The 24728-nt window shown below is 49.0% G+C and overlaps 2 protein-coding genes across 2 annotated transcripts in view; one reads left to right on the top strand and one right to left on the bottom strand.

The window, feature by feature from the left end:
- KLHL22 (kelch like family member 22) overlaps positions 1-24728 on the bottom strand; it is a 107322-nt gene that overhangs the window by 39550 nt on the left and 43044 nt on the right. The window lies entirely within an intron of this gene.
- LOC104380347 (T-box-containing protein TBX6L) lies at positions 899-11604 on the top strand. The gene is made up of 9 exons (XM_009987813.2): positions 899-914; positions 5463-5607; positions 6584-6686; positions 7142-7306; positions 7601-7747; positions 8264-8334; positions 9524-9615; positions 10346-10538; positions 11178-11604. The coding sequence occupies exons 1-9, from the start codon at positions 899-901 to the stop codon at positions 11602-11604; spliced, it is 1359 nt and encodes a 452-aa protein (XP_009986115.1).

The raw sequence follows: 24728 nt of genomic DNA, 5'->3' as shown, positions 1-24728 counted from the left end.
AATTGCAGTTTTCACTCCTGAAGCTCAACTGAAAAGATACTGCATGTAGAGCTGCCTCTGTTCCGAGCTTCTGACCAGATATGGAGCAGCCGTGAGGACCCTGCCAGAGGAAAACAACGCAGCAGGAAAATTAACTGTGCAGTTAAAGGCTGCGAATGCAGAGGTTGGGTAGGTAAGTAATGTTACATCATCAAATGTGTTTCTGTTAGTGGAGAAGACATCTGTTGGTGAACGAATGTGTTGCTGCAGCATCCCAGTTGTGAGAGCAAACTTTACCACAGACTGTTAATCTCCCACTTGGGAAGGAACAAGCTCAGTACAGTCCTGATTCTGATACCAGAAATCGAGAGTAAAATGATTCTGTGCTCTGGAGATGAAAGTTATATCAAATCCTTGGAACAGCCAGAAAGAAGTTTTCCTACTTGCTGTTTAAGGCATTCTTTTATTTTGTAGGTAAGTCTTCAACTGACGTTGGTCTTGTCTCTATGTGTTTAAAAGTACGTTAGCAGTAAATCAAGGTGCATTTCCCCTGTAGGGTTTCCTGTATGTCAAAGCCATGTTAATTCTCTTTGATTTTCTTCTCTTAGCCCCAGCCATTGCTGCAGATCCTTCCTCTCTTTGTCCCTTTGGACATCAAAGGATCGCAAGGGGACAGCCCTGGCGAGAAGCTCCTCCCTGCTCATTAGCCTCCATAAAACAGGAACTCACCTTGGCTAGCTGCGCTTGGAGTCCCATCCTCATCCCGGTCACTCTTGACACTGGATCTCAGAAGGAAGGGCTTTTGCTTGCTTCAGGAAATCAGACCTGCTTTTGAACTGGACTATTTTGGCTCCCCTTGTAAGAACTCTGGTGGCTCTCTCAGCCGTGCAGCCTCCTGGACTCCACAGTACATGGAAAAATGCAAGCTTTACCAGGTGGGTAAAGGACTCCCTCCTTTTCCTTATTGCGCAGAAAGATCCTAGACTTGTGCCAAGAGCGTACAATCATTTTAGAAAGAGAACAAGTGCTCCTGAAGGGTTACCAGCATTCATAGTTGTGTGTGTGGCTGGTGAGGATTTTTAAAATGGGGTGTTTTTTTCGTAGGAATAGATGAGAACTTGTGATTTTGAGTGTTCTTTGTGAGCCTTGGAAGATCTTTTGTAAGGTACCAAAGGTTTACTCACGGTTATGCCCAAAACTCCCTTATCTGTTAGCACCTTGTGCAGTGTGATCCTTCGCTGAAGGCTCAAGGTGTTATTTCTGTATTGTCTGCAGAGTACCCTGACTTCCTTCAGCTTGAAGGCCACAGAAGGTTTGGAAAGATTTGTTGTATCACTAATAAGAGTTCTGGTACAAACGGTCTGGTTTTTCTTGTGTTTTTTTCTCTGCCCTTTGAAAGTATAAACCCCAAGCAGGCATACCCCAGGTTCATGCCCAAACAGAGGATTTTTGTGATTTTCTTTGAGTTTTCTTTGTGTTTTTCTTCATCAGTCTGTCTCATGGCATGTTGTTAACCGTTTCTGTGTGGGACGTGATCAGATTGGGCCTGATGACAGATGTGCATTGGGAAACCAAGGGCCAGTCCAGAGATACTGCGTTTGTCAGTAGCTCAACCCAGATTTAGTCTTGCGTTTTGCTCTGCATTGGAAGGAAACAGCTATTTACCTAGATCAGGTATGCAGTCCATGTTAGAGGTGGCTGGGTATTCTCAGCTTCCTTTCACTACCTCAGCAATGTGTTGTTTCATTCATAAGCAAAATACATGTGCAATGACTCAGATGATTTCCATCTTCACCATTCTTTTGGGGTTTTATAAAGCAGTCCATAGTGTATTGATCTGATTCGTGCTGTTTCCTGCCACTTCAAGAGAATTTTGACTTGAAAAGCAAAAGAGCAACAACAAAAAAATCACGGGCTGTATTATGATATTTGATCATGTTAAAGATTCCAATTGTTGCAGAAGTAATCTCATTTTATTTTTGAGTTGTTTCTGGTGTATGACCCCACACGGCAGAAATATTCTAGGTGATGATGACTGGGTGCATTTGAGAGGTGAAGCCATTGCATTTATAGAAACATCATACTTTTGTTATTGCCAAAAGCTTTCTGGTTCTGAGAAATGAGGTTCCCTCCAGAGAGTCAGATTGTTTCTACTGGCATTTATAAGATCGAAGAACACGAGGGTTTTTTTGGTTGTTGGCAGGATTAATTTCTCAGATAGCTTTGTATATTGACCTGCATTTCTACCCTGTGGATACTGGATAGCTGTTAGTGTTGGACTTCTTTGTTGGGAAGTTAACAGCAACATATGTAATAATAAGTGAAGGCAAGAAGCACACCTTTTAACTTGGAGTTTTCGCAGTATTGCAAACCCTATCCCATACTTTGTGGGAAGTCTGCAACAGATTTTCTTATGTCATAACATTGTCTCAGTAATTGACAATTAGTTCAGGGACTGCTGTAGGTAAGTAGATTATACTCTAGCATCTTCTATCCAAAGATCTTAACCCCCTCTCAAGCATTACTGAATTGACTCTCATTTCTCTTTCTTTCCTTTCCCATCTCCAAGGTAGGAAAAGAATATGTACAGCCTATTCTAGATACAGAAACTGAAGGACAAACTGCTCTTATTTGTATAAAGACTTTAAAATCAAGCATGAAATATATTGAAGATCTTTTAATTTTCAGTGCCTTTGTCATAGCAACTATCTTCCTTTTCAACCTACTCTTGGCATAAGCAGTATGTTTCGAAATGTGCCACATGCGGTGTTACCACCACACAAGGATAATAATTATGAATGCTTTTAAAATAGCCTAGAACTAAAATTCTTGGAAAATGTTTAAATCTCTTTCAGGTAACACTTAAAAATAAGTTACATAGAAGAGGAAACAATAGTTCAGATCTAAACACATTCAGTTCAGTGCTTGGACACCCTGCCGCAAACCTCTTTGTGCTGTAGTTTCAACGTGCAGCCGTTTTTGGGAGGCGATGTGTGCGTGAGTCCTGGCATTAGTTACCTAGGCACGAACTGAGAGTGAATTAAACTAAGTGCCATGCAAACCAGCCTTTGGCTCTGCAAAGAAAATCCTAAGTGGGCCCTACAGCTGGATGCACCACTGCGGAATTGTGCTGAAGAAGTCGATTGCCCATGACTCTAGCCAGCTGTGTGGATCCATTAGCAAGCTCGCACCATTGCTGGGGTCCAGATCCTCTTGCAAACTGTTAATATCCTGCTTCTCAGCCTCAGACTGTGCACACAAAGCCTGCTAGGTGCAAGACATTGACTACATTTAAAAATCTTTGCTGCAGTGTTTATTGTATGCACAGCTCTTTTTCCTTGTCTCCTGTAGCATCTCACTCATCCAGGTGCACTGTGGGCTCTGAAAACCAGGTTATAACATCTGCCTTTGATTTTTAGTTCAGTATTGAACTCTTTTCACTGAAATTCCTCTTGATTTCATTGGAAGTCTCCCCTCAGTAAGGACTCTCGAGATCTGCCTTCTTGTAGTCTCATTTAATGGCATTGGAATTTGCTCACAAAAATGTTAATTGTAAAATTTGTTTGGGGAAGAAGGGAGCATCTGTCTAGCTAATCAAAATCTGTTTGCATGTATTTGTGACTGGACGACTCCTGTGGGAAATCAGCCCAATTTTATTGTAACTCCTTTTGATACATGTGGTGCACTGAGCTACCGAATGCATCGTCTCATGGCAGCTTTCATGTCTCTGCAAGAGGATATGGGGGAAGCTTTAGTAAGAAGATGTTAACAGGCTAATCTTAGTGAGCAAACTAGGTGTCACTTCTTAGCCAGTTCATTAATGTTGGATCAAAGCAGAAAAAAGGGTAGAGGATATTTTTTTTAAACACCTAAAGACCTTTACAAACTGACAAAATGACGTTTAAATGTTTTTACTTCCTAATACTGTTGGAAGAAACCCTTAGACTCATATTGAGGTGGGTTTTTTTTTGTGGAAAGATGTCACTTTCTGAAAAAAAGCTAATTTGTCTGGAAATAGTTGTCTGCTTTTCATGCTTTTTCTTTTGAAGACATTACTCAGGAAAGGTTTAACAGGCAAAAATTCCCTTATTTCTGATGTGCTCTGCAGAAGATCAGATCAGGCTGAGAGGCAGCAAAATTTTCCTTTTAAAGAAATAGCCGTGCATGGCTGATCATGCATCCCCCAGCAGAAGTGGCCTGCCCACTGAGCTGGGAGTGCCCCACCTCAAGCAGGCTTATCAATACGTCCTTCAGACCACAGGGCAGAGTTGGTAAAGCCTTACCGGGTATGAAGTAAGTCCACCAGTAGCTATACCAGGTCATTGTTTTTGGTTTTATCCCAGGTTTTGACCTGAAATGAAACTGTTGTGGGTTTTGTTTTGTTTTGTTTTTTTCCTGCCTGGGCTTTTCACTATGGCAGCATCAATCTTGCTTGTGTTACAATGTAGTTAAGAGCTCCTACAGGAGGTTTTTAATCCCAAGGGTTTTACAGAGGGGGTGGGTTCCATCAAGCCAAAGACAGTTTCTCCAGAATAGTTTCCCTTTCCTCTTCCACAGGACTGTAGTTGGTCCTCTGCCTGTAATACAACGTGCAGACATATTGCAGGCAGCTCCTCTGATGTGCCGTGGTGTGCTACTGAAGAGGCACCTTCCACCTCCGTCACAGCCTCCTTGGTGGTCTCCAAGTCCAGTCCAGAGCAGCTGCCCTGTTTTCAGAATATTCCATAGTCCGGCTCTGTCACTTCCCTTTCTTGTCTCCACATGTGTTTGGGTCCCCTGTTTGTCCCTTCTTTGTCTTCTGGAGAGATTTTTCATCTCTGCTACCACCTATCTGTCGTTTTATCCTATTACCCACTCGTATGCCTCAAATCTTTCCAGTCCTTTCAGATTTCATTTTATTCTCTTGGTGAAGTGTTTTGTGTAATCTTGATCGCAGCAGAACAGCAATAAAAGTGGATTGTGGCTACCTGCCAGTCTGAGTTTTGGCATAAAGGAAGTCAGGTTGAGTTTTTACAACACACAAATCTTTACAAAAGAACTTATCAACTAAAAAGAAACCTGTTGGAAAAGCCTTTATGCCTTCTGAGCCTGCTAAATAACAAAAGGCCTTTGAAGAAAAATAATGAATTTTCTTGAAGAGGTTTATTGTGGCACAGACTCCTTAGTTCTCTGCAGCACCTGGGACCTTCGTGGGTGACATTATGCCATTCAGCTCCCTGAGCTGAACCGGTGCTGCGCGTTGCGCGGTGCTTCGGGGCTGAGACAGACCGTGGCCGGACGGGATGAGCCAACGGCCAGATGTGCGGACCCGTCTGTTACAACAGCGTGTGGAATTTGGTAGCTGCCTGTGCTGGAGGGAGCTGGCACTGGGAGGGCTGGTGTGGGTACTGCACCTCAGGCTCCTGTCTCTGGGCAGGAGAGGCAGCTTCACGCTGGCTCCCCTCCTGCCTGTCTAAAGTTACTGTTCCTTTCTCTCCCGGTAGACGTGAAAGCGCCATGTGAGGCACTTCCTTCCCCCAGCCTGGAGCCCTACCCGCAGAGCTCCATTGTGGTCACCCTCGAAGACATGGGTCTCTGGATGAAGTTTCATCAGATAGGAACTGAGATGATCATCACCAAATCTGGCAGGTGAGGGGAGCAGGACGGCTGCCCACACCTCACCCCTCCAAGCTCAGAATCTCTGAGCTCTCTTTATTGAATGGTAGCTCTTAGACTAGTTTTTTAGCCAATTATGCACATCTCCTTGCCTCTGGTAGAAGAATTGCACTTTCAGGTTGTCGTAGAAGTCCAAACTGTGAAGTGCAAAAGGTCACTGTGGGGCTGATGTGCTGAAAAAGCTCCTGTACTCTTATCTCAGCACTTAACACTGATGTTCTTCCTGTTGTGCTCTGTGAGGTTTCTCTGAGCTTCCTTTGCCTCGGTCATAGGCAGCAGCAGTTGAGCAGTAAACGCCTGGTTTGGAGCCTGCATTTGCAGACAAGAACGTAGTATAGTAACAATTTGTGCGTGCAGACTGCTCCAAAGTTTAAATGAGTCATGCATTGTGGAGCTTGCAGTGAAAGAATATAAAATTGTGAAATTGTAACGTATTGTGTCAAAGCTGCTGTGAGCTGAAATAATCCCTTTGGGTAGGAAGGTAAGTGTCAAAGCTTTTTTGCAGAGTCAGAAGATGAAAGCAGTCTCAGGGGGCACTGGAACGGAAAGCTAGATGTGCTCTTAGATGAGAGCATGTTTTCTACCTGTGCTAGAAAATGCTCTAATGTATCCTCCAGGTCTGCAATAGCTGCAGAAGGCTAGGAACTATGTGCAATTTCCAAATATTTTATTTGAAGTTTCCCACTGTTGTGTTACAGGGATCAGAAGAACAAAAGCAGTAGCAATGTCAGGCCATCAGTGACTGCTGCCCTGTTAGTGCCTCTTCCACCTAAACCCATAGGATTAGACAATACATCAGTAAAATGGTAAAACTGCTCAATAGCTGGCCTGTAGAAATGCCGCTACCAGAACTTTGCACGATAGTGAGTGAACATGTCCTGCTGCTTGATAATTAGACAATATCCACTTTATAGAGAAATCCTTATGCTGTTTTTAATTTCTCCTTCAGGCGAATGTTTCCACAATGCAAAATCAAAGTCTCTGGCTTAATCCCATACGCCAAGTACCTCATGCTGGTAGATTTTGTGCCAATGGACAACTTCAGGTACAAGGTAAGTACATTAAATAATAGAAGCTATGCTGTCCTTCCCTCTTCATTTGAAATAGATTAATCTTTTATGCTTAACTGGCCAGACTGATAAATAAATTGTCTTTGGACACAGTTCAGAAGTAATTGGTGGATTTTATGCCTCTCTGGAGTTGTTGTTTTAACTTGGGGAGCAGCTGGAAAGGTAACTAATTTTCATTGTAAGTGGTACAGTTTTAATCAGAATTAACGTCAGACTTCTCTGACAGCCATTGGGAGAAAAGGAGGAAAAACAAGGCCTAAACTTGGAGCTGTTTTGGTAACACAATCATGGCTTATAAGAGAGAATCTGCCTCTTGTCAGGGCTGTGCTTCAGAGGAATCCACTAAATCTACAGTGAAGCAAAGTTGCTGTGGTTTTCCAATAATGAAAGTTTTGGGTTTTTTCTTAAGCTCTACATTTTCCTCTTTCCCTTCACAGTGGAATAAAGATCAGTGGGAAGTTGCTGGAAAAGCAGAGCCTCAGCTCCCTTGTCGCACCTACGTCCACCCAGATTCCCCAGCTCCTGGCAGCCACTGGATGAAAGAACCCGTCTCCTTCCAAAAACTGAAGCTCACCAACAACACTCTGGATCAACACGGGCATGTAGGTTGTAGCTGGTCTTTGTGCTGTGCTCTCTAGGAATTCATTGCAGATGGATGTTAAGGGAATTAAGGGAGATTTGTGAGATATCAGATCATGTGGAAATTAAAACATATCCAAGTGCTCTCTCCCTTCCTCAGCCCAGCCCTTGTGCCCTCTTAGCTACGTGCAGGGCGTGGTGGAGACACCAGTCCCAGACAGGTGTCCCTGGTTTGAAATTCTCCACAGGAGACTTTGCACAGTGTGTTGACAGTGGTTACACATAGAAACTTTCTCCTTTGTCCGTCTCTGTGCCAGATCATCCTCCACTCCATGCACCGTTACAAGCCTCGGTTCCACATTGTGCAGGCAGATGACCTCTTCAGTGTCCGCTGGAGCATCTTCCAAGTCTTCAGCTTCCCCGAGACTGTCTTCACTTCTGTTACTGCCTACCAGAACGAGCAGGTACAGTGTGCGAGCACTGCCCTTGGAGACGTTGCTAAATACTGTGTCTTTACAAATCTGGTAGAGGAAGATGTCTCCTTCCAAGCTACTCACCCTGGGTGCCTGTGATGGACAGTGGGAAGAAATAGGCACATTATGGTTCCTGTGGAAAACATCTACTCTGGGATGAGATGAATCATACACCTTAATTGTATTAGGTGCGCTGTCAGTCATTAACAGAACCCTAAATACAGTAAAAAGTATGAGCAAAAGCCCAGATGCAGATACTGACCTTGTATATTTCTCTAATGAGATGAGTCCCACTCAAATTCCTGCTGACCCTGGCAAAGTCATTGCTCCATGTATGCCAGTTCCTAATCAGTAACAGGAGCTGCTGGGAGAGCTGAGATACTGTGGCAAGGGCATGCCCCAAACCCTCAGACAAGCTGTTGTGGTAAGTTCTGAAGTGAAGGTCTTGAGACAGTGAAGAACTCAACCAATCACCATGATACTGAATCTTGTTCCTTTTATTTTAAGATTACAAAGCTCAAGATTGACAACAATCCATTTGCTAAAGGTTTCCGCGAGCATGGGAAGAACACTCGAAGGTAAACTCTTTTTTCATCTTAACGTGTTTATAACTGGAGTTCGCTTGTGAATTTTACCCAAGGCCAGAGAGCAAAACTGTACCAGCTAGCGCTGCGGAGTCCACTGCATTGTGCAAACTGCTTGTCTGTGTATGGGAATGATGAACCCCTGTGCAGCCTTCTCCCGAGAGACTTGGGGAGTGGGAGGAGATACAGAATTCCCTACAGAAATGTGGGAGGTGTGACAAATTTGAGACCCACATTCCCTTGCAAGTTGGAGCTAGACTGGAGTCTGATGTGAATAGCAGTGGTAACAGAGTCTGCAGTAGATCATTGTGTCTCTTGGCGATCAGCTTGATTCTGACATTTGGAGGCTTCCTAATCTCCTTTCTCTGTGTGTGGAAAAGCATCCCTTCCAACAGGAGGTTTTGCCTGCAAGAGTGAAGATGGATAGCAGTACCAGGGAGATCTTATGTCTAGTCTGAGTGCAGCCATGGATGAGAATTAAAAAAAAAACCTTAAATGCAACCATAAATTGGCAATAGAGAGGGGAAAAGATTTTTTTTTTCCAAGCAGAAAATGTTATGAAAATGTCTGAGATTTCAGTTTCTGTTATCTTATGCCTGGAAAACAAAACAAAACAAACTTATTTCCTGATGAAAAAGGCCAAGACTGACTCTTTTTTACTTAAACTTTGAAAATGTCATGGATTTTCTTTCTCCTCCTAATAGGATCATTTCTGACTAAGCTTAGACTCATTTTCCATTTAGGAAAAAGCTGCTGTCAAGGGAAAGACCCACCCTACTATACACATACCTGTGTGTATACTCTGTGTATCTGACATCAGAGTACACGTACAAACTCAGTGCCAAAACCTCCAGTGCCAAGTTTCCGTGTTGATTGTGCCTTTTGTACAAACACGAAGTGGGCAACCCCTTTACCCATTTATCCCCAGTGCCCCGTGGGATGCGGGCTCTCGCTGGAAGTGCACACTGATGGCAGGCGGCACAGTGAACCCTGTAATTCAATTATGGCAAGTGTATTCCCCAAGGGCCCATCGAGGTGCTTTGCTAGGAACGGTGTAAGTCACAGAATGTCAGAGAGGTTCATCCCATCTTTTTGCCTTCCAGGGCTTGCCCATCATCACTTGCATGTTTATCTAGGAAAAAAGCTTGCGTACAAGCTACCCCCATATCTTGTTTCTTTCCAGGGAAGGACGAGCCAAATGCCAGAAACCTAGTCCAGCCAAGGGCCAGAAGAGGAAACTGCCTGAGGAAAAGGAGTCCGGTGCTGAGGAACGTGGTAATATTGATCACAACAAACCCAGAGAGTTTGTTCCAAACAGTGCCCAGGCCACGGGAAGGAAAAGCAGCAGCAACATAGCCCCCTCTCTGGGGAGAGTGGCCTGGGTGGAGTCCCTAAAGAGTGCTGTGTGTGGCTTTGAGTGTCTGACACTCTCTGGCAGTGATCCACAGGAGCCTGCTTGCAAGTCGCTTGTCATTACTGACTCCTCATCAGCTCTCTCACCAGCCTCCCAGCCTGGCCACGCTTTGTGACCGCGTGCGATCGTAGGCTGTGCTTTCGTAACATTCTCTTCAATAGCGATACGAGCTCACAGTATCACCCGTTGCTTTCTTCTTGGTTCTCATCGGTGCAGTTGTGTCAGCAGTGCTGTTTGTACAGCTGGGTTGTGACGCAGATGTGGGGACTGATACCATTTTTAAAAAAGAAATGTTTACTCTTTGTTAGGTTGGTTTTAAGCTTGATTATTCCTTGCTCCAGTTCACGGTGCTGCGTGCTGTAGCACAACTAAGGAGAGAGGACAGGGCAGGACTGAACACCACAGTGTAAGGGCAGAAAAAAGCTGCAAAGGGCTAGTCACTTAAGGCAGTGTGACTGCAGAAGAGGTACTAGTGTGTTTCCTTCCAGCATCCTGTGATTAATGCAGCTGCCAATAGACCATTGTGAGCTCTGGCGCTCTCTTGCCCCTTCTCATTTTTTTCCATTCTTTCTTTTCCCCACTGTGAGTCAGATTTTGAGAAAGAGGAGAACACAGATGTGAAGGAAGAGAGTAATGCCATCGTGGTCAGCAGCGGATACCCCTTCTGGGTCTCGGAGCAGAACGGCAGCCATGCCTTTCCTGCAGCATCGCCAGTGCCTGCTGACCAGAGGGAGGGTCTGGCCAGAGAGCAGCAAGTGCCTACGCCGTCCTACCAGACATATCGGTGAGTCCCACCTCCCAGTGCTCATGTCCAAAGCCACCCTTTAACTGTTGGGATTCCTCCTCTTCTACTGGGTATTTCTGAAGAAAAACAGCCAGTGGGAGTGAGGAAGGATGCCTTTCTGTTGGACAGTATACCTGGGTGATAGGTGCTAGATTAGCATGGAGATAGCTCCACAAAAAAGACTTTCTGTGTTACTTCAAACCCCCTGATTCTGGGCACACTCACATCTTAGTAATGCTCTTTATTTACCTGTCCTGAAATGTTCTCCCAGCCAGCTCTGTGTACTGCAGAGCTTGCCTGTCCTTTGAAGGAAGCGTATTGGAGGAGCGGCAGGACTCCAGTGATTTCTTTCTCTTCTTATTGTTGCAATTTCAGGCATGAGCTATAGTGTGCCCAGACTAGAACTGAGCCAGAACTAGAGGAGTCTGGGCTTATCTTCTCTGGCATTTAGTTTTTCTGTGTGAATGACAGCGAGGCTTGGACTAAAATCCATGCTAACAGTAAGATGAAGCAGTAAGCAAGGGGAAGAGGCCATGCTAAGAGCTTTCCCTGCCTTTCCTCAGGGGATCTGTGTGGGTTTTTGGTGGTTTCCTGCTGTGGTAGGTTTGACTCGCTCTTCCCTCTGCCCTTGGGGCTCAGGTTCCATGAAGCTGGAGACAGCCAGCAGCTTCCCACCCGTGACACTGCAACCCTGAATGATTTCCGGGCAAGGTGCCATCCCTTGGATCTCGCCACGGTGCCTGAGCACGACTCCAAACAGCTCCCAGAGGGCTTCACCAACCTGCCTCCTCTCCCTCCGCCTCTGCCTCCTCCCCAGGACTACACAGGAGTGGTGAACATGGCTCTAGACTCTGTTGGGAAACCCGGGGCCCGAGCGCCCATGTACAGTCCCTACGGCACTGAGCAAGGCCTTGGCCAGTGGATGGTGCCTTCCCACAGCCCGTACAGGGCAATGAGCTACTCGACCTTCTCCACAGAATACAATACACAGGGGGCTCCAGGACATGCCCATGGGACCATGGCAGAGTGGAGCCAGTACCCTCTGTTCCCTTATGCCTGCTGGTGAATGGGGAGACCCTTCCCAATGAAAAAACTGAAAGAAAATTGTAAATGACATCAAATTTGCTCTGGAGTGTTGACCTTTTGAAGCCTTGCCTACACTACACAAAGAGGTATTGCTGCAAGCGGTAGCATGGGACACCTTCACTTCCTTGTCTCCTTGCACAACAACCCTCACCGTATTTCACAAGCGATGGCTAAACTGGTGGTGGCCCCGGACATGTCAGTGTGGGTCTGGCTGAATCAATGTGTTCTGCAGTGCTTTTTTTCTTTCCCAGCAGGAGTAGGAAACCACAGGAGCTGCAAGAGCAGTGTTTAAAGAGATGCTGAACTCTCAGTCCCAGGCTGTTTGCATCTCGCATTTGGCAGTTTCCAAAAATCCCTTCCTCCCAGGACTGTGCATGCAAGGACTGGGGAGTTTCAGTAAGCTGTCCAGGTGGCCAAGGAGCTGTAGAGAGTTATTGCAGAGATGAGCAAAACAAGCAATCCTAGTGCCCCCTTGAGCAGTTTCCTCACGTAGTATAGTCAAACTGAAGCTAGAGTCTTGCCCTTCTTCCAGCAGTATTCCAGAGTAAAATACACAGCAACACGCGTGCGTCTGCAGCGCAGCAGTGGGTCATGCAGGCCCATGAGGGAGGAGTTTGTCCTGTGCAGGACACGCAGCAGCAAGACTGTGTGTTGTGTCTGCGTGTCCCCGTGCCCATCCCTCTTCTGTCACCCCTAGGCTGGAGGTTAGTGAAACACTCTTCTTTCTGCCGCTGGCAGAGGGAGGTTGTTCACAGAACGTGGGGGCTGCTCGGGGGGTTTCCAAAGGTCTGTGGTGGTCAGAAACAGGGCCATGCACAGCCGTGCTGGCTGCATCACTCCGACCTCTTCCTTCCGAGGGAAAGGAAATCTTCCACTGTGAACTTCTTCCTTCTTCCACCCCCTGCCACCCCTGGGGAGTGTGGTTTATGGTCGTGGTTACTGTGCTGCGCTCCGAGTGAGCTTTGTCAATAGACAGTTCTCACCCGCCTGGCACTGCTCTTCAGGCGTGTACTGTAATGAGTACCCAGTAGGCACTGAGCCGCGTGCTGCCTTGCTGGTGTGCTTGGCACCTCCCAGGCTGGTCGGCAAAGTCACCTTGCCGCTGTTCGGGAGTCTGTAGGGATCTGCTTCCATGTTTACTTATCAGAGCAGTTTCACCTCCCGTACCTCTGTGTTCCCATCGTGGGGAGGAGCTGTTCTGCCAGCGAGCAGCCTGCGCGCTGCCTTGCAAAGCCCATTTCTTTTTATCTTCGGTTAGCATCTCTGTTTGCCCAAGGGGCAGAAAGGCCCTGACAGTGGGGTCTTGTTTGAGGCAGGCTCTTTGCTTCTCCGGGAGGATAGACATGTTCCTAGATGTTATTTAGGGAATGTTTTCTTGTAACACTTTAAATAAACTGCTGCGTGGCCTGTAGCCATCAGTAGGCAGTGAAGTGTGTCATTTAGCACGTATACCAGATGGTTTTCTCTGTGTGTGCACGTGTGTGTGCGTAGCAAGGTGCTGTCTATGAGCAGACCTGGGCGGGTCTGTGACCACCAGTGCATGAGGACCGGCGTGCAGGAACCCCGGGAAAGCTGTGTGCTGCTCTGTTCAGGTACCAGCTTGGCACAGTGTGTGTGCATAGTGTAAAGGTGTCGAGCTGTGTTGATTATTGTTAAAACGACTTTGAAAAGTAGCCCTACAAATTTGTGGAACTCAACTACAGCGACTACTTCCTTATTTAAATAGTATTTGCTAACTGCTTTTGTACCACGATTATGGTATGTGCCAAGTACTGTATTAACAGCCAAGTACTTCCCCTCGGCTTCACAGGATGGGTGTGAGATGTGCAGCATTTAAATAAAGGTCACACTCCACCACAGTATATGTACTTAATACCCTATTAGCCTCTCCTCTGATAGCACCCTGGCCAGTAGTGATTTATACCGGCTGTGCGTGACACGCATGTGGATGCGAGTGACTCACTAAAAAGAGATCTGTTTGGGGGAAAAAAATGTGGAGGAGATTGTTTTTAACCCCAGAATATTGTGGTTACCCACTGTCCAAATGCCAGCTGCGTGAAGGCAGGTCAGCTGCAAAAGACTGTCCTCTGTGGATGAGAAAAAGATTTTTGTCTCTGACTATTGGTAGTTGATTTTGCCACCATTGTTTTCCACATCCTGGAAGTCAGGTGAGAAGGCTGGCTAGGGAGTTTGGCGCCTTGAGCCCTGTGTGTGGGCACCCTGGAGGTGGTGCTTTCTGCAGGACAGTCTCCCTGGTAGCCCGCTGTCATTGCTAACAAGAAAACAGAAAGTAATACATTCCCCCAGGCTACTTGGTTAGATCTGTTTCTTTATCGTTGAAGTTGGGTTGTATTTTGCTCTGTCACAGGGTGCTAATGAGGATGAAAACCATGCTGTGCTGAGTATGAGTAACTGAGGAGAGCTGGGCAGCACAGGGAAACCCCTGTGCAAATATGGGTGTAATGTTCTTTTTTTTTCAAGCCTTCAGAATAGCACTGCAGGTGCTGCTGCCCCATGGGCCTGTTGGTAGAGCTGGTTTGGCAGGCGGCTCTGCATCGGGATAAAGGACTCGGCCTTGTGCCTACGATGAGCCATTACTCACTCATCAGCTTTCTGTTGCAACAAGACTCCTTGCCCTTCTTCAGTGAATCATCCAGCTTATTAGAAAAGTACCTTTACTTTCCTTGCTCGCCTGTCTTTGGTTAGAGGCTGCAGCTTCGCTCCTTTGTGAAGCCTTTGGAAATTTTGCCCGTGGGTGTGTGCTCTGAACTCTGCTGCTGTCTCCTCCCTTTGCAGTTCCCACTGTCTTGTTTTCTTCAGCTGTGGCATTTAAAAGTCTGTATGAGCTCGACTGAAACGCTGTTTTTGCACGCGTGTGAGACAATGTAATGCCTCTCTGACAGCTTCAATAAAAGGAAACGAGACATGCAGAAGGCAGGCCATTAAGAGCAATAAAATAAACTCTAAAGTGTGGTTTTGGTGCATCTCTTTCAAGCACACCAGTGGCTCTCCTTCAGTCGTGTTACCTGGGGCCAGTTTGTACATGCATGACACACGCTGTTGATCTCAGCGTTCATTGTTCTCCGCAGCGTATTCAGTGAGCCCCAGGTTATCTGCTTGCATGGCTAGATGTGGCTCAGTCTCTTGCACTAATTCTTTGCAGGAAATTGTTTGTTTTCTCTGCGTTTTCTGTTCCTCTCTTGCAGAGGAGTTACATAAGGATGAGGGCAAATGGACTATAAATGGGATCTAGGTAAATTTCCTATGGGAAATAAAGATCCTGATTTATTTTGGTTTCTCCTACTGCTTTTTGCAGCCTTAAGCTTGTCTGACACTGCTTCAATGCAGATGGGAACGGCAGAAAAATGCTTTCTTGCCAATGCTGCAGTTCCTCCACAGACAGCCGCATCCCAGTGAGCAGCCGCAGGCTCGGGAGAGGCACCTGTGGTGCTGCTTCCCTGCAGCGCAGCAAAGCACCCGCCTCTCCCCACGCCTCTCAAAAGATACAGCAAGTCCTCCGTGGGGTACGGGGTCCCCTGTTGCCTGGCCCAGGATGTGGCCTCTGCACTTGTACCCACTCGGTCATCCTCTGGCTCTGCAGCAGAAACTACCAGCTGCTTTCAGTAAGAGCTTATCTCATTTCCAGGTGCTGGGGAAGAAAGAAGTGCTCAGCTGGTGAAAACCAAACTTGTGCCTGGTGCCATCAATCAGCCTCCTTAGTCTTCATGTGCATCGTGTGGGGCAGGGTCTACCTGTCCCCGTGGGGGCCCAGGGAGACTCCCTGCCTGCAGAGAGGCATGAGGATACCCTGGGGAGCAGTGTTTCTGTGCCCAGGTGGGCTGGGGCACTTGAATTGCCTTGTAGCTGGACAGCCGGGCTGAGCCAGATTCATTGCTTCCTTTGGATTGACCTGACTGCCCAGCATGGGGGTCTCTGGTCCTTGGTGACCCCCCCCCAGGAGAGTCCTGCAGTGCATTTCCTCAGTTAGCATATGTACTGGGTCACCGTAAGCAAATCCAAACAAGCGGTGCAAACCCCCTTCCAGGAATAATAACATTCTTTGAGTCAAATGGGGTTTATTGCAGAGCTTAAAAGCCGCCTAATTTTCGAGCCCCAGGTTGGGATCCCATACGGAGCCTCTTAGCAGGGGGGATGCAGCATTTGGCTGACATCAACAAACAGCAGCCATCACCCGCCGTGCCAGCACAAAGCCAAATACCCCCTGCCCAGGAGCTGCAGGCAGCTGCCAGCCCCCCTCTCCCTGCTCATCAGTGGCCAAATGTGCGGGGTGCAGGTGTCTCCACTTACCTGCTTCCCCGCCCTCAGCCTGAATTTACTTTGTAAATGGCCAAGAGTAAAGAGAAAATGGGTAGAACTGTCCAGGGCCAGCTGGAGAAGGGTGGACAAAGGGTTTTCCCCAAAGCGCAGGGAGGGGGTGGTCTGTCACACTCTCCCCTCTGCCCGGAGCGATGCCTGCCCAAAGCCCGCCCTGGGCTGGCAGGGCTCCTGCGGTGCTTGGAGGCACGACTGGGCTGCGGTTCTGCTGCGGCTGTACTGGTGCCTGTTTCTGCCTGTTTCTCGAGGGCTGGGCTTGGTGCCCCTGCTGTGAGCAGCAGGTGTGCCTCTGGCCTGGCTCCCGGTGGCTCCAGGTAAGCTGCTTCCACTGTCGTGTTTTGCAGAGATGTAGTAAGGTTTAAATGTGGCTTCTCGACATCACAGCAAATCTGAGCAGGAGAAACCCAGGGAGAAGGAAGGCAGCTGCTTGCAGGCTCACAGGACAAAGCGAAGCAAGTCAGGACAGCGCTTCTCTGCAGCCCGTGCTCACATGGTGTGTGCTGCCCGGAACAAATGCCAAAGCTTTCTGGAGACCTGGGCCTGAGCAGCAGCATCGGGCAAGATTTTAACCAAGGTGAAGTGATCCTTCAGTGCAGGGGTGAGGAGAGGCACTGCAGCCCTGATCAACAGCGTTGCTGCTCAGCTTGATTTAGTGTTGTTCCTTTTTTATTTTTCTAAGTCATGTGAGTCTGTTTTATGGCATGAAGTACTTTGCTGTAGGGTGCTGGATTGCCTCTGGCACTTCTGTAATGCTCCTGTTTTTTCTTTGAATGTGCAGGTGTACGACTACAGTGTTCCCGCCCAGGCAGCACCCTGCTTGGTGAGCGTAATGGATGGATTTAATTTCCATCTCCTACAGTTCTTTGGGGACATGCTGAGATTTTTATTTCTTCCTCTCTTATTTTTACTGAAGAGGGAAGATTTTGTGCCTCCATAAAGGAGAATGGGAGTGGGTAGCTAGTGATAGAGGACAGGCACACCATCAGTCACGCCGCCAGGCGTAAAACATTGCTCAGTTTTGCTATCTCTGCCTCTCATTGTAAAAATTAGACTGTACATGTAAAACACAGCAGCTGTTCACAGGGGGGACCTCCTGCGTGCTGGCACTGCCACTCCTCCAGCTCTCATCTGTGCGGTCGCAAAGTGCTGGCACCTGGGATCTCTGCATAACATCCTCGCTGGGAGATGGTAGGTTAAGGGCAGATCTGCGTGGCAATGCTGGTGCAGAGTAGAAGGGGATGAGTCAGACCTGATTTGTGTCACACCGCGGGGTCCGTCCCCATGCTGGCTCTGTTCGTGCTGAGCAGCCAGCCCTCTGCTCGCCCACAATCTGGTTTTGGCTCTGTTTTACCGTCTAGAAGGGGGTCTGTGGAGTCAGAGCTGCCCAGAGCAGCTCAGGCACCACCCAGCAGCATTCTGGTGAGGGGTAAATGAGAATTGCTGCAGACCCGGTGTGTAAGTCAGCCCTCCTGCGTCCTTTGGGGCATCCCCGGCCATCGTTCTCCAGGGATAAAAGCAGGGAACGATGGAGCAGTGGAGGGGATGTGATCAAACCTGCCCTGCTCTGTCAGCGTTGCACTGACATAGGCTGCATGACGCTGTGTGCTCCCGGTGAAGGCCCTGGGGACACGAGGGTGTGTTGACAATCACGGATGAGGACTCTGGGCCAGCACAGCACGGTTTTCAGCGTGTGGGGCTGGGGACGCAGTCTCGCGTGGAGCCGTGCCGCGTGTTTCTCATCCCTCACTTCATCCTGCCCGTATGTCTGTTAATGGCCCTGTCCTGCCTCCATCCTCAGGGACTAATTGCCTCACACTTGAGCAAATGTGCTTGGTGTTTAAAAGGAGTCTATCGATTTGTGCGTATTCCTGAAAGCCTCCCAGGGCCCTGTTTCCTTTGAAGTGTAACAGCATCTGTCTGTCTCTGCTTCTCCAGCAGTCTCCTCCATTTCCATCTCCTCTCCTGCTCACAGAGGCAGCCCAGGGAATCCACCCCTGGCCCCATGCAGCGCTCCAGTTTCGGGCTGCTGAGAGGGCTCCGTGCCACAGGAAGATGGGACTTAGAGACAAAGGGGCAAAGCTTCAGTCTAGGCGGGGAGTTGAGCTGAGCTTGCAGCTCAGGGTGCTCAGGATGGAGCTCTTCCTGAAGGCCAGTTTCCATTACTCCAGACTTTGGGAATGCTCTCACTGCGTGTTTATCTGCGGGTGGGTGCATTGATTAGAAAGGAGAGGAAATAGCCCCTGGCTTCTTCCCACAGTGGTACGTAGCTTCTCGTGCCAGACAGCACTGGTTGGTAAGGAAATAAGGTCAGATCTGGGCTGCTTTGGATAATCTACCATCGAGGAGCTAAACTGCACAGGGATGACCAGAACCTGTGATGGTTCTCTGACGTACATTTGAACAAATACTGTTGAAATGCAGCCAGGTCCCTGCTCTGTGTGTGGGCAATGTGGCCTGTGATTCTCCCCATCCCACCTGCCCTGGATGGGCTGCTTGTCCCCACCGGGGCGTTTTCACGTAGGCACAACCTTACAGGAGTGACTGTGTGTCTGGAGCGAGGACTAAAGCTGTGTCACTCCTTGGTTATCTGCAGGGCAGGGGTGAGCGGGCAGTACAGATAAATCCAGGCCTGAACTGTGGGGGCTGCCTGTAGCCACTGCCGTCCAGCACCTCCCAGATGGTGCGTTGGGTTTCCTATTTCAATGGGGCCTCAGCGGAGCAGCGGTGGCACCTCACTGTTGGAGGCAGTAAATGGGCTCCCATCTGGTTTTAATGATCAGTAGCACTTTGGTGCTTGTTTATTCCCATGTTTTATGCTTCGGCAATAAAATACTGCTTCAGTTTGTTCAATCCATCCTGGTGCTGGATGGAGATGAGTTCACAGCCTCTGACAAAGAGGTCCCACTGGTACACAGGATGTTGGATGGTTTTTTTTTTTTCAGACAGCTGGGCAGAATCAGATGATGTAGTGGCAATTAGTTTGAAATACAAATGACGGCGGACAGCAGAGAAGATAGGGAGGGCAGCTCATTGTGTGCCCAGCAAAGAAATTTTGTCCTTGGATTAGAGGAGGCGGCTTTTGGTTGTGGAGCTGGAGTCGTCCGCCCTTCTGTCCCTCACGGGGCAGCATGGAGCTCTGATGTGGATTCCAAAGGAACTCAGTCCCAGCTTTAAAACCAAGTACTCAAGGAAACTGTAGTCCTGAAGTGCTGCCCATGGCTGTCACTCAGCTGTAGCGTTGTGTTTTAACCTGCCCATCCTGTTGCAACGCTGAAATGGTGGTGGAGGTAGCAGAAGTGCTGACAGGGCCACATCTTGCCACGGGCATAGACCATCTCTGCTGCAGGCTACCAGTGCTGCAGCGCGGGACTGGGACTTGTTTTATAAAATTTTCTGGCATGAATACAGTCTAATATTAAATTAATCTAAGGAGGAAATTGTTTGCAAGAGGCTGTGGGGATTTCTGATGTTGCTCCCTCTGCCTGGCACGCTCATGTTACCTGCTCAGCGTGTCCAGGAGCGGAGAGCCTGTCTGCCAGCAGCTCTGCCGCTGAGGAGGTCGTCCTCCAAAGGGATGAGCAGTAACACTTTGCATGTCTCTGGCAGTCAGTATCTGGGGATCTTGAATCATTTTTGTAAATGCTAGTTAAGCTTTTCAGCAGGTCTAAACGTGACTCTGTCCCGCGGGGTAGGTGGGGACACTAAGGCAAAGAGAGATTAAAGACAGTAAACCACCGAAGAGAGAAATGGGCTCTTTGTCTCCCTTCTGACTTTTATGGAGACGTGGAAACCTTTTGCTTTCCCATCTCCCATTTGTCTTCTACCCTAATGGTAGAGGAACAGTCTCCTCCACTTTATTTCCCAACAGTATACTCCTTAGAGGATCTATAGCTCTTACCTCTAAAGAGCATTGATTTTTCAGCAAAGAAATCCTTTTTCCCAACTGTTTGTCAAGACTTGGAGCTATAGGTGGCAACCAAAGAGAGAAGGATTTCAACAAACTAATTAACCCCCTTCTGAGTTGTTCGGGGTCCATTCCCTTGGTGCCACTGATGTTGCATTTGTGCTAATTTCCCCTGGAAGGTCTAATATAGGGGGAGCAATTAAAGGAAACTTTTCTGGGGCTGTTTTTACGCATTGGGAGGAAGGAAGGTAGGCAGCTGCTGCTCCGTTTGGTTATTGCTTCCCCCGAGGTCATCCACCCAGCCACTGCTGGAGCCAGGACCAGGCTCCCTGGTGTAGGTTTCAGGCTGACATACATTTGGAGCACACCACTGAGATCTGTCGGGTCCCAGCAACGTGCGAAGCTAAAACCAGTCCCTCAGACCCCACCAGGTGCCCTCCAAAACGGGGCTCCGGGTTACACCAAATGTGCCACCTCCAGCTTCCCAAACAAACACGGGGTGTCAATGTGGAGGGAAGGGATTTTTGCAGAGCTGAGTGGGTTTTGCCATCACCCTGTGAAGAAGGGCTGTCTGCTCCTCCCGAGGGTGAGCCTGGCCTCCGCCTTTCAGTTGCAAATGAAGCAAACGGCAAAGTGTTTACAAAGAAACCGCCCTGGCCCAGAGCTGAGTCCAGCGTCTTGGCCCTCGACTCACCCTCGTCGTGTAAAAGCTCCCGGAATCAGGGCAGATCTGTGTCTCTCGGTGCCCTGGAAGGAAGAAACCCTGATCCCTATGGATGCTCCTAGGCAGCTTTGTGCTGCTGGAGCCGAGTGAGGCTCCGGGCAGTGGGAGCCAAGCGATAGCAGGTGGGCGACCAGACACCGCACTCATCCTCGTGCTGCTCCCAGCCCTGAAGTGAGGATGGCGGGGAGAAGTAATGCTGTGATTCCTGGGCTTTGGGGTTGAGACAGCCTGTGCGCTGCGGCATGAAGTCCTCGAGTCCAGACTATAAAGTAGTTCACGGGGCCATCCCAATTGCCTGGCCTATTAGCTTTATGGAGGGGGATATTGTAACGGTGCAGTTGATCTCCTTTTACCACCGTGATGAAAATGGAACCGCAGTGGGGAAAGCCTGGTGGGGAGGCAGCGGGAGCTCGTGGTTTGGGAGCCGGGGGTTCCCAGGCGTCGGTCCGCATCCACTGCGGCTGAGTGGGGTGGCTGCGCTCTGGCGAGCTGAGCCTCGGCCCCTGCCCCAGCGGGGGGTTCCGCTCCGGCACCCCCAGTCCTCCCTGGCGGAGGATGGAGCCGGGTGGCTGCAGAGGCAGGGGCACAGTGCCACCCAGTGACTGCGGGTGACCTGCAAGGAGACAGCTGGGGCAGCCTGCCCTGGGGTGCTGCAAAGGTTTCAAGGCCTGGAAGCCCCAGCAAGGGTGTCCCGAGGTGATGGAGAATATGGGGAAACCCAAGAAACCACCACACGTGGTGGCTTTCTGACTTGCACCCCAAGGTTAATTCAGGACTTTCCTCCTTTCTGCCCATACGCTACTGACATTCCTTGCTGGGTTGAACCCTGTCAGGTTCCCGGGCTATAGCAAGCATCAACAGGCAGCTTGAATGGTGGGGGAAAGGGAAAGGAGCCAGGTACAGTGGGGTGCGGTGTCAGCAGCTCCCGAGGTGGCTCCCTGCGCTGGAAATCGCTGCCCCGGCAATGCCCTGACATGTTTCCAGCAGGGACTGTCTCTTGGAGGAGGCACAGACCGTGGCTCTATTTTGGGTGATGACTACAGAGCCCACGGAGCATTTGGCAGCAGGCAGAGGTGTTAAATCAGCCTGCCCTTTTCCAGGTACATTGTTTCTTCCCTCCACTCCCCTCTGTTTTCCGTAGCTCTTTCAGTGCCACACTGCTGCTGGGCTGTGGGACTGCAACATGAGGCTGAAATCAGGGCACTGCAGTGAGGGAGGCATGTGCCCTGCACGCTTGACAAATGAAAGTCCTACATCTGTACTGCCCTGTCAAGGACTCTGCATGCTTTCTGTTCCTAGGCTGCTCTCCAACATGTCTTTATTTTTGTCTATTTAAATTTAGGCCAGTGTTGACACCACAAACACCGCTGTGGAGGTCTGTGGCCTATCGTTGCTGTTCAGCACAAACCCTTGCTAGAAAGCCAGCACCTTGTCTTGCCGACTGGAGAGCTGTTTCCGTCCCGTCGCCTACATCTGCCTTGATCAGTTGGTCACTAGTGACAGTGAAGGTGGGTCACAGCCCGGTACAGGCAGGAGCTGTTATTGAGTACTGGAAGTAACCCTTGTGTTGCTACTGGGGTATGTCCTGCAGTTTGAGATGGTTTCGGCCAGAGGTTTCTGATAGTGCTGATACACTGTGTGTGTTGGTGAGATCTGCCTTAGCAGAATTCCAGACCGGAGCCACTTTTAGCTTATCCATTTCAGACTCCCCCAGTGTGTCCCATGTCCAGGCCAAGGTGCTATTTATTGCAGGGAAATTATCTTTGTTAATTTTGGATCTGGTTCTCTTTGGATCTAGTAGCCACAGCTATTCCAGGTAGTTGGGGGCAGCGGGAGACGTTTGGTCTTTGAGGGATATGGCTTTTTCTTCCATTAAGAAGACTGAGTATTATGAATTATGTTTCCTTTGTGCCATGCAGTGCGTTAGGCTGGATGCTCAGTGGGAAGCGAGCCCGGTGCTCTGTGTGTGTCGGTTGTCACTGCAGACTCGGAGCCAGATCACCAGCTGCGATACCTGGAAAGAGAAAAGCTGTTTCTATTCAAGGTCAGTGGATTAATGATACCACTGGGCACAAGATGAGGGCAAAAAGGAGGCAGTCCAAGATTACAGAAATGGATTCAGCATGTAGAAGTCCCAGTGAGAGTCCCTTGAACTACCTTATAATCCAGATCAAATCCGTAAAGTAACATAAAATAGATTAAACCCTCTGGGATTAGAGACTAGAAACACATGAGGCCTGTGAGTCTGGCAGTTACCTGGGCTTCTTCACAGTAATGGCAACGGGCAAGTTTGATTTTTATGTTTTTAATGACGAGGATAGCGACAGTGCGCTCTAAGACCTGGCTGGGTTTTTAGCTTCTGTGAGGAGCATCTCAGGGGTCTCGTTGCCCAGCTTGGCTGCCACGTGGTGGTGGGCTGAGCCGGAGTCAAGTGCCAAGAGTTTCAAACTGACTCCTGTTGTTCGCTTATGTCAGTCCCTTCTGTCTTTTCAAAGTAGCTCCTCTCCTGACTCACTGCTCCCCCCAGTCAGTCGAATCTTGAGTGCAGGGGCAGCGGGGGGAAGGCAAAGCAGCACGTCCAGCGCCGCCTTTGTGCCCCCAGAATTGCCTTTCTGCCCCCGCCGCCCTCTGACAAGCTCAGGAGAGCTCTTCTTGCCCCAGGGTCTGGAGAAGGCTCATTAGATAGCGCAGATTGGGAAACACGGTACAGTGGGGGGGTGTTAACCGTCCCTGGATCCACGCTTTCTCTTGTGCTTTAGCGCTTAATTTCTAGACCAAATGCAAGTTTACAAGTGAAGGATTTTTCAGCGCTGACTTTCAGCTGCCCTTGTTGGACCGGCCAGGACGTACAAAGCAGGAGCCAGCTCCCTGTGGATACCCCAGATTTAGCTCTGATCCCGATTGTCTGGTGCGCCAGCGGCGGGTTAGACTAATAACTCGTGCAGGGAGGGTTCTGGTTACAAAATGCCTGGAATGAAGCAAGCAGGTGCTGGGAAGGTTATCTGAGGAGAGTGCTGCATTAATTCCCCATCATCTCTCACTCCCCCCACCTCAGAAGCAGCGTGGATGCTATCTTCTGCAGGTGAGGCTGTGTCTAGTACGCGAGGGGCTGCTGGGTTCCCCCCGTGAGAAGCATTGCCGCACTGGGCAGGGGCAGTAGCTCAGCTTTTGGCTCCCAAGGGTTGTGCCAGTCTGGAGCAGGAGCCCCCACGAAGCAGAGATGGGTCTGAGTCACAGGGGTGGGCGCTGGATTCCCAGGCTGCTCCCGTGGAGGGTGCAGGTCCAGATGGAGCAGCGCGTTGATAACCTGATTCAAGGTGGGCACACAACAGTCCGTGTCAGCAATGTAAAATAACGGGTGTAACTCTGGCTGTAGGGAAGCTCTGAGGGCTCAAATTTCGGGTCGGGGGCTCACTCTGGGACAGCTGTGATGGCTTCTTTCCCTGCTGCCTGCCTGTCCCGCTCGGACTCGCAGTCCCGCTGCAGGAGGGCTCAGCTGTTTGCGCAGTGACTGCCAGAGTTTGCAGCTCGGGGTGTTAAGGTAACCTGAAATTGGAACGGCTTTACCTTACCGCGCCGACCCGTGCCTTGTGGTTCTACAGCTGCTACGGGAGCAGCTGATCTGCCCTCTCAAACAGGGCAGAGGGGACAGCATAAGGGACAGAAACCGCTACAGCTGCTCTAAGGTGAGCCATCCCTGCTGGTGAACACAAACCTGAAGAGCTTTCCTACGTGCACAATCCACGCTATTGCAAATCATGTAAAAATTTACAAGGAAACGTGTTCTTTTGCTGTGGCAGCATTTTATTCGAGTGTATTCAGGCATATTTCCTCCTGGTGTAAGCTCAAACCGGCCTACCTCTGGTTGAGTCTAAAGGGGTGTTTGTTATTGCACTGGTTTAGAAATAAAACCTCTTAATTAAATGAGGGTGACAAACTGGTAAGCCCGGCTCATCCCAGCTGGCTGGCACCTAAAAATTAAGGCTTATGCTGCCTCTTGTTGGACTGACCTAACTAAACTGGTTGAAATGTAAATTAGTGAAAGCCTGTATGCAGGTGAGCCAGAAACAAACCCGGCCCGAGTTACTGCTTGTTTCTTTTGACTTTCTGCTGAGTGGGCTTGGTTGTTGCTGGAGCTTGA

Source organism: Tauraco erythrolophus, chromosome 19 (genome assembly GCF_009769465.1).
Source record: "Tauraco erythrolophus isolate bTauEry1 chromosome 19, bTauEry1.pri, whole genome shotgun sequence".
Classification (NCBI taxonomy): domain Eukaryota; kingdom Metazoa; phylum Chordata; class Aves; order Musophagiformes; family Musophagidae; genus Tauraco; species Tauraco erythrolophus.
The sequence above is the reverse complement of the archived record's forward strand: the minus strand, read 5'-3'. Positions and strand labels throughout refer to the sequence as shown.

Coding starts and splice junctions, on each gene's coding strand:
- LOC104380347 (XM_009987813.2), top strand. Junction 7,307..7,600: donor CTCTGGATCAACACGGGCAT/GTAGGTTGTAGC, acceptor TCTCTGTGCCAG/ATCATCCTCCACTCCATGCA. Junction 8,335..9,523: donor CATGGGAAGAACACTCGAAG/GTAAACTCTTTT, acceptor GTTTCTTTCCAG/GGAAGGACGAGCCAAATGCC.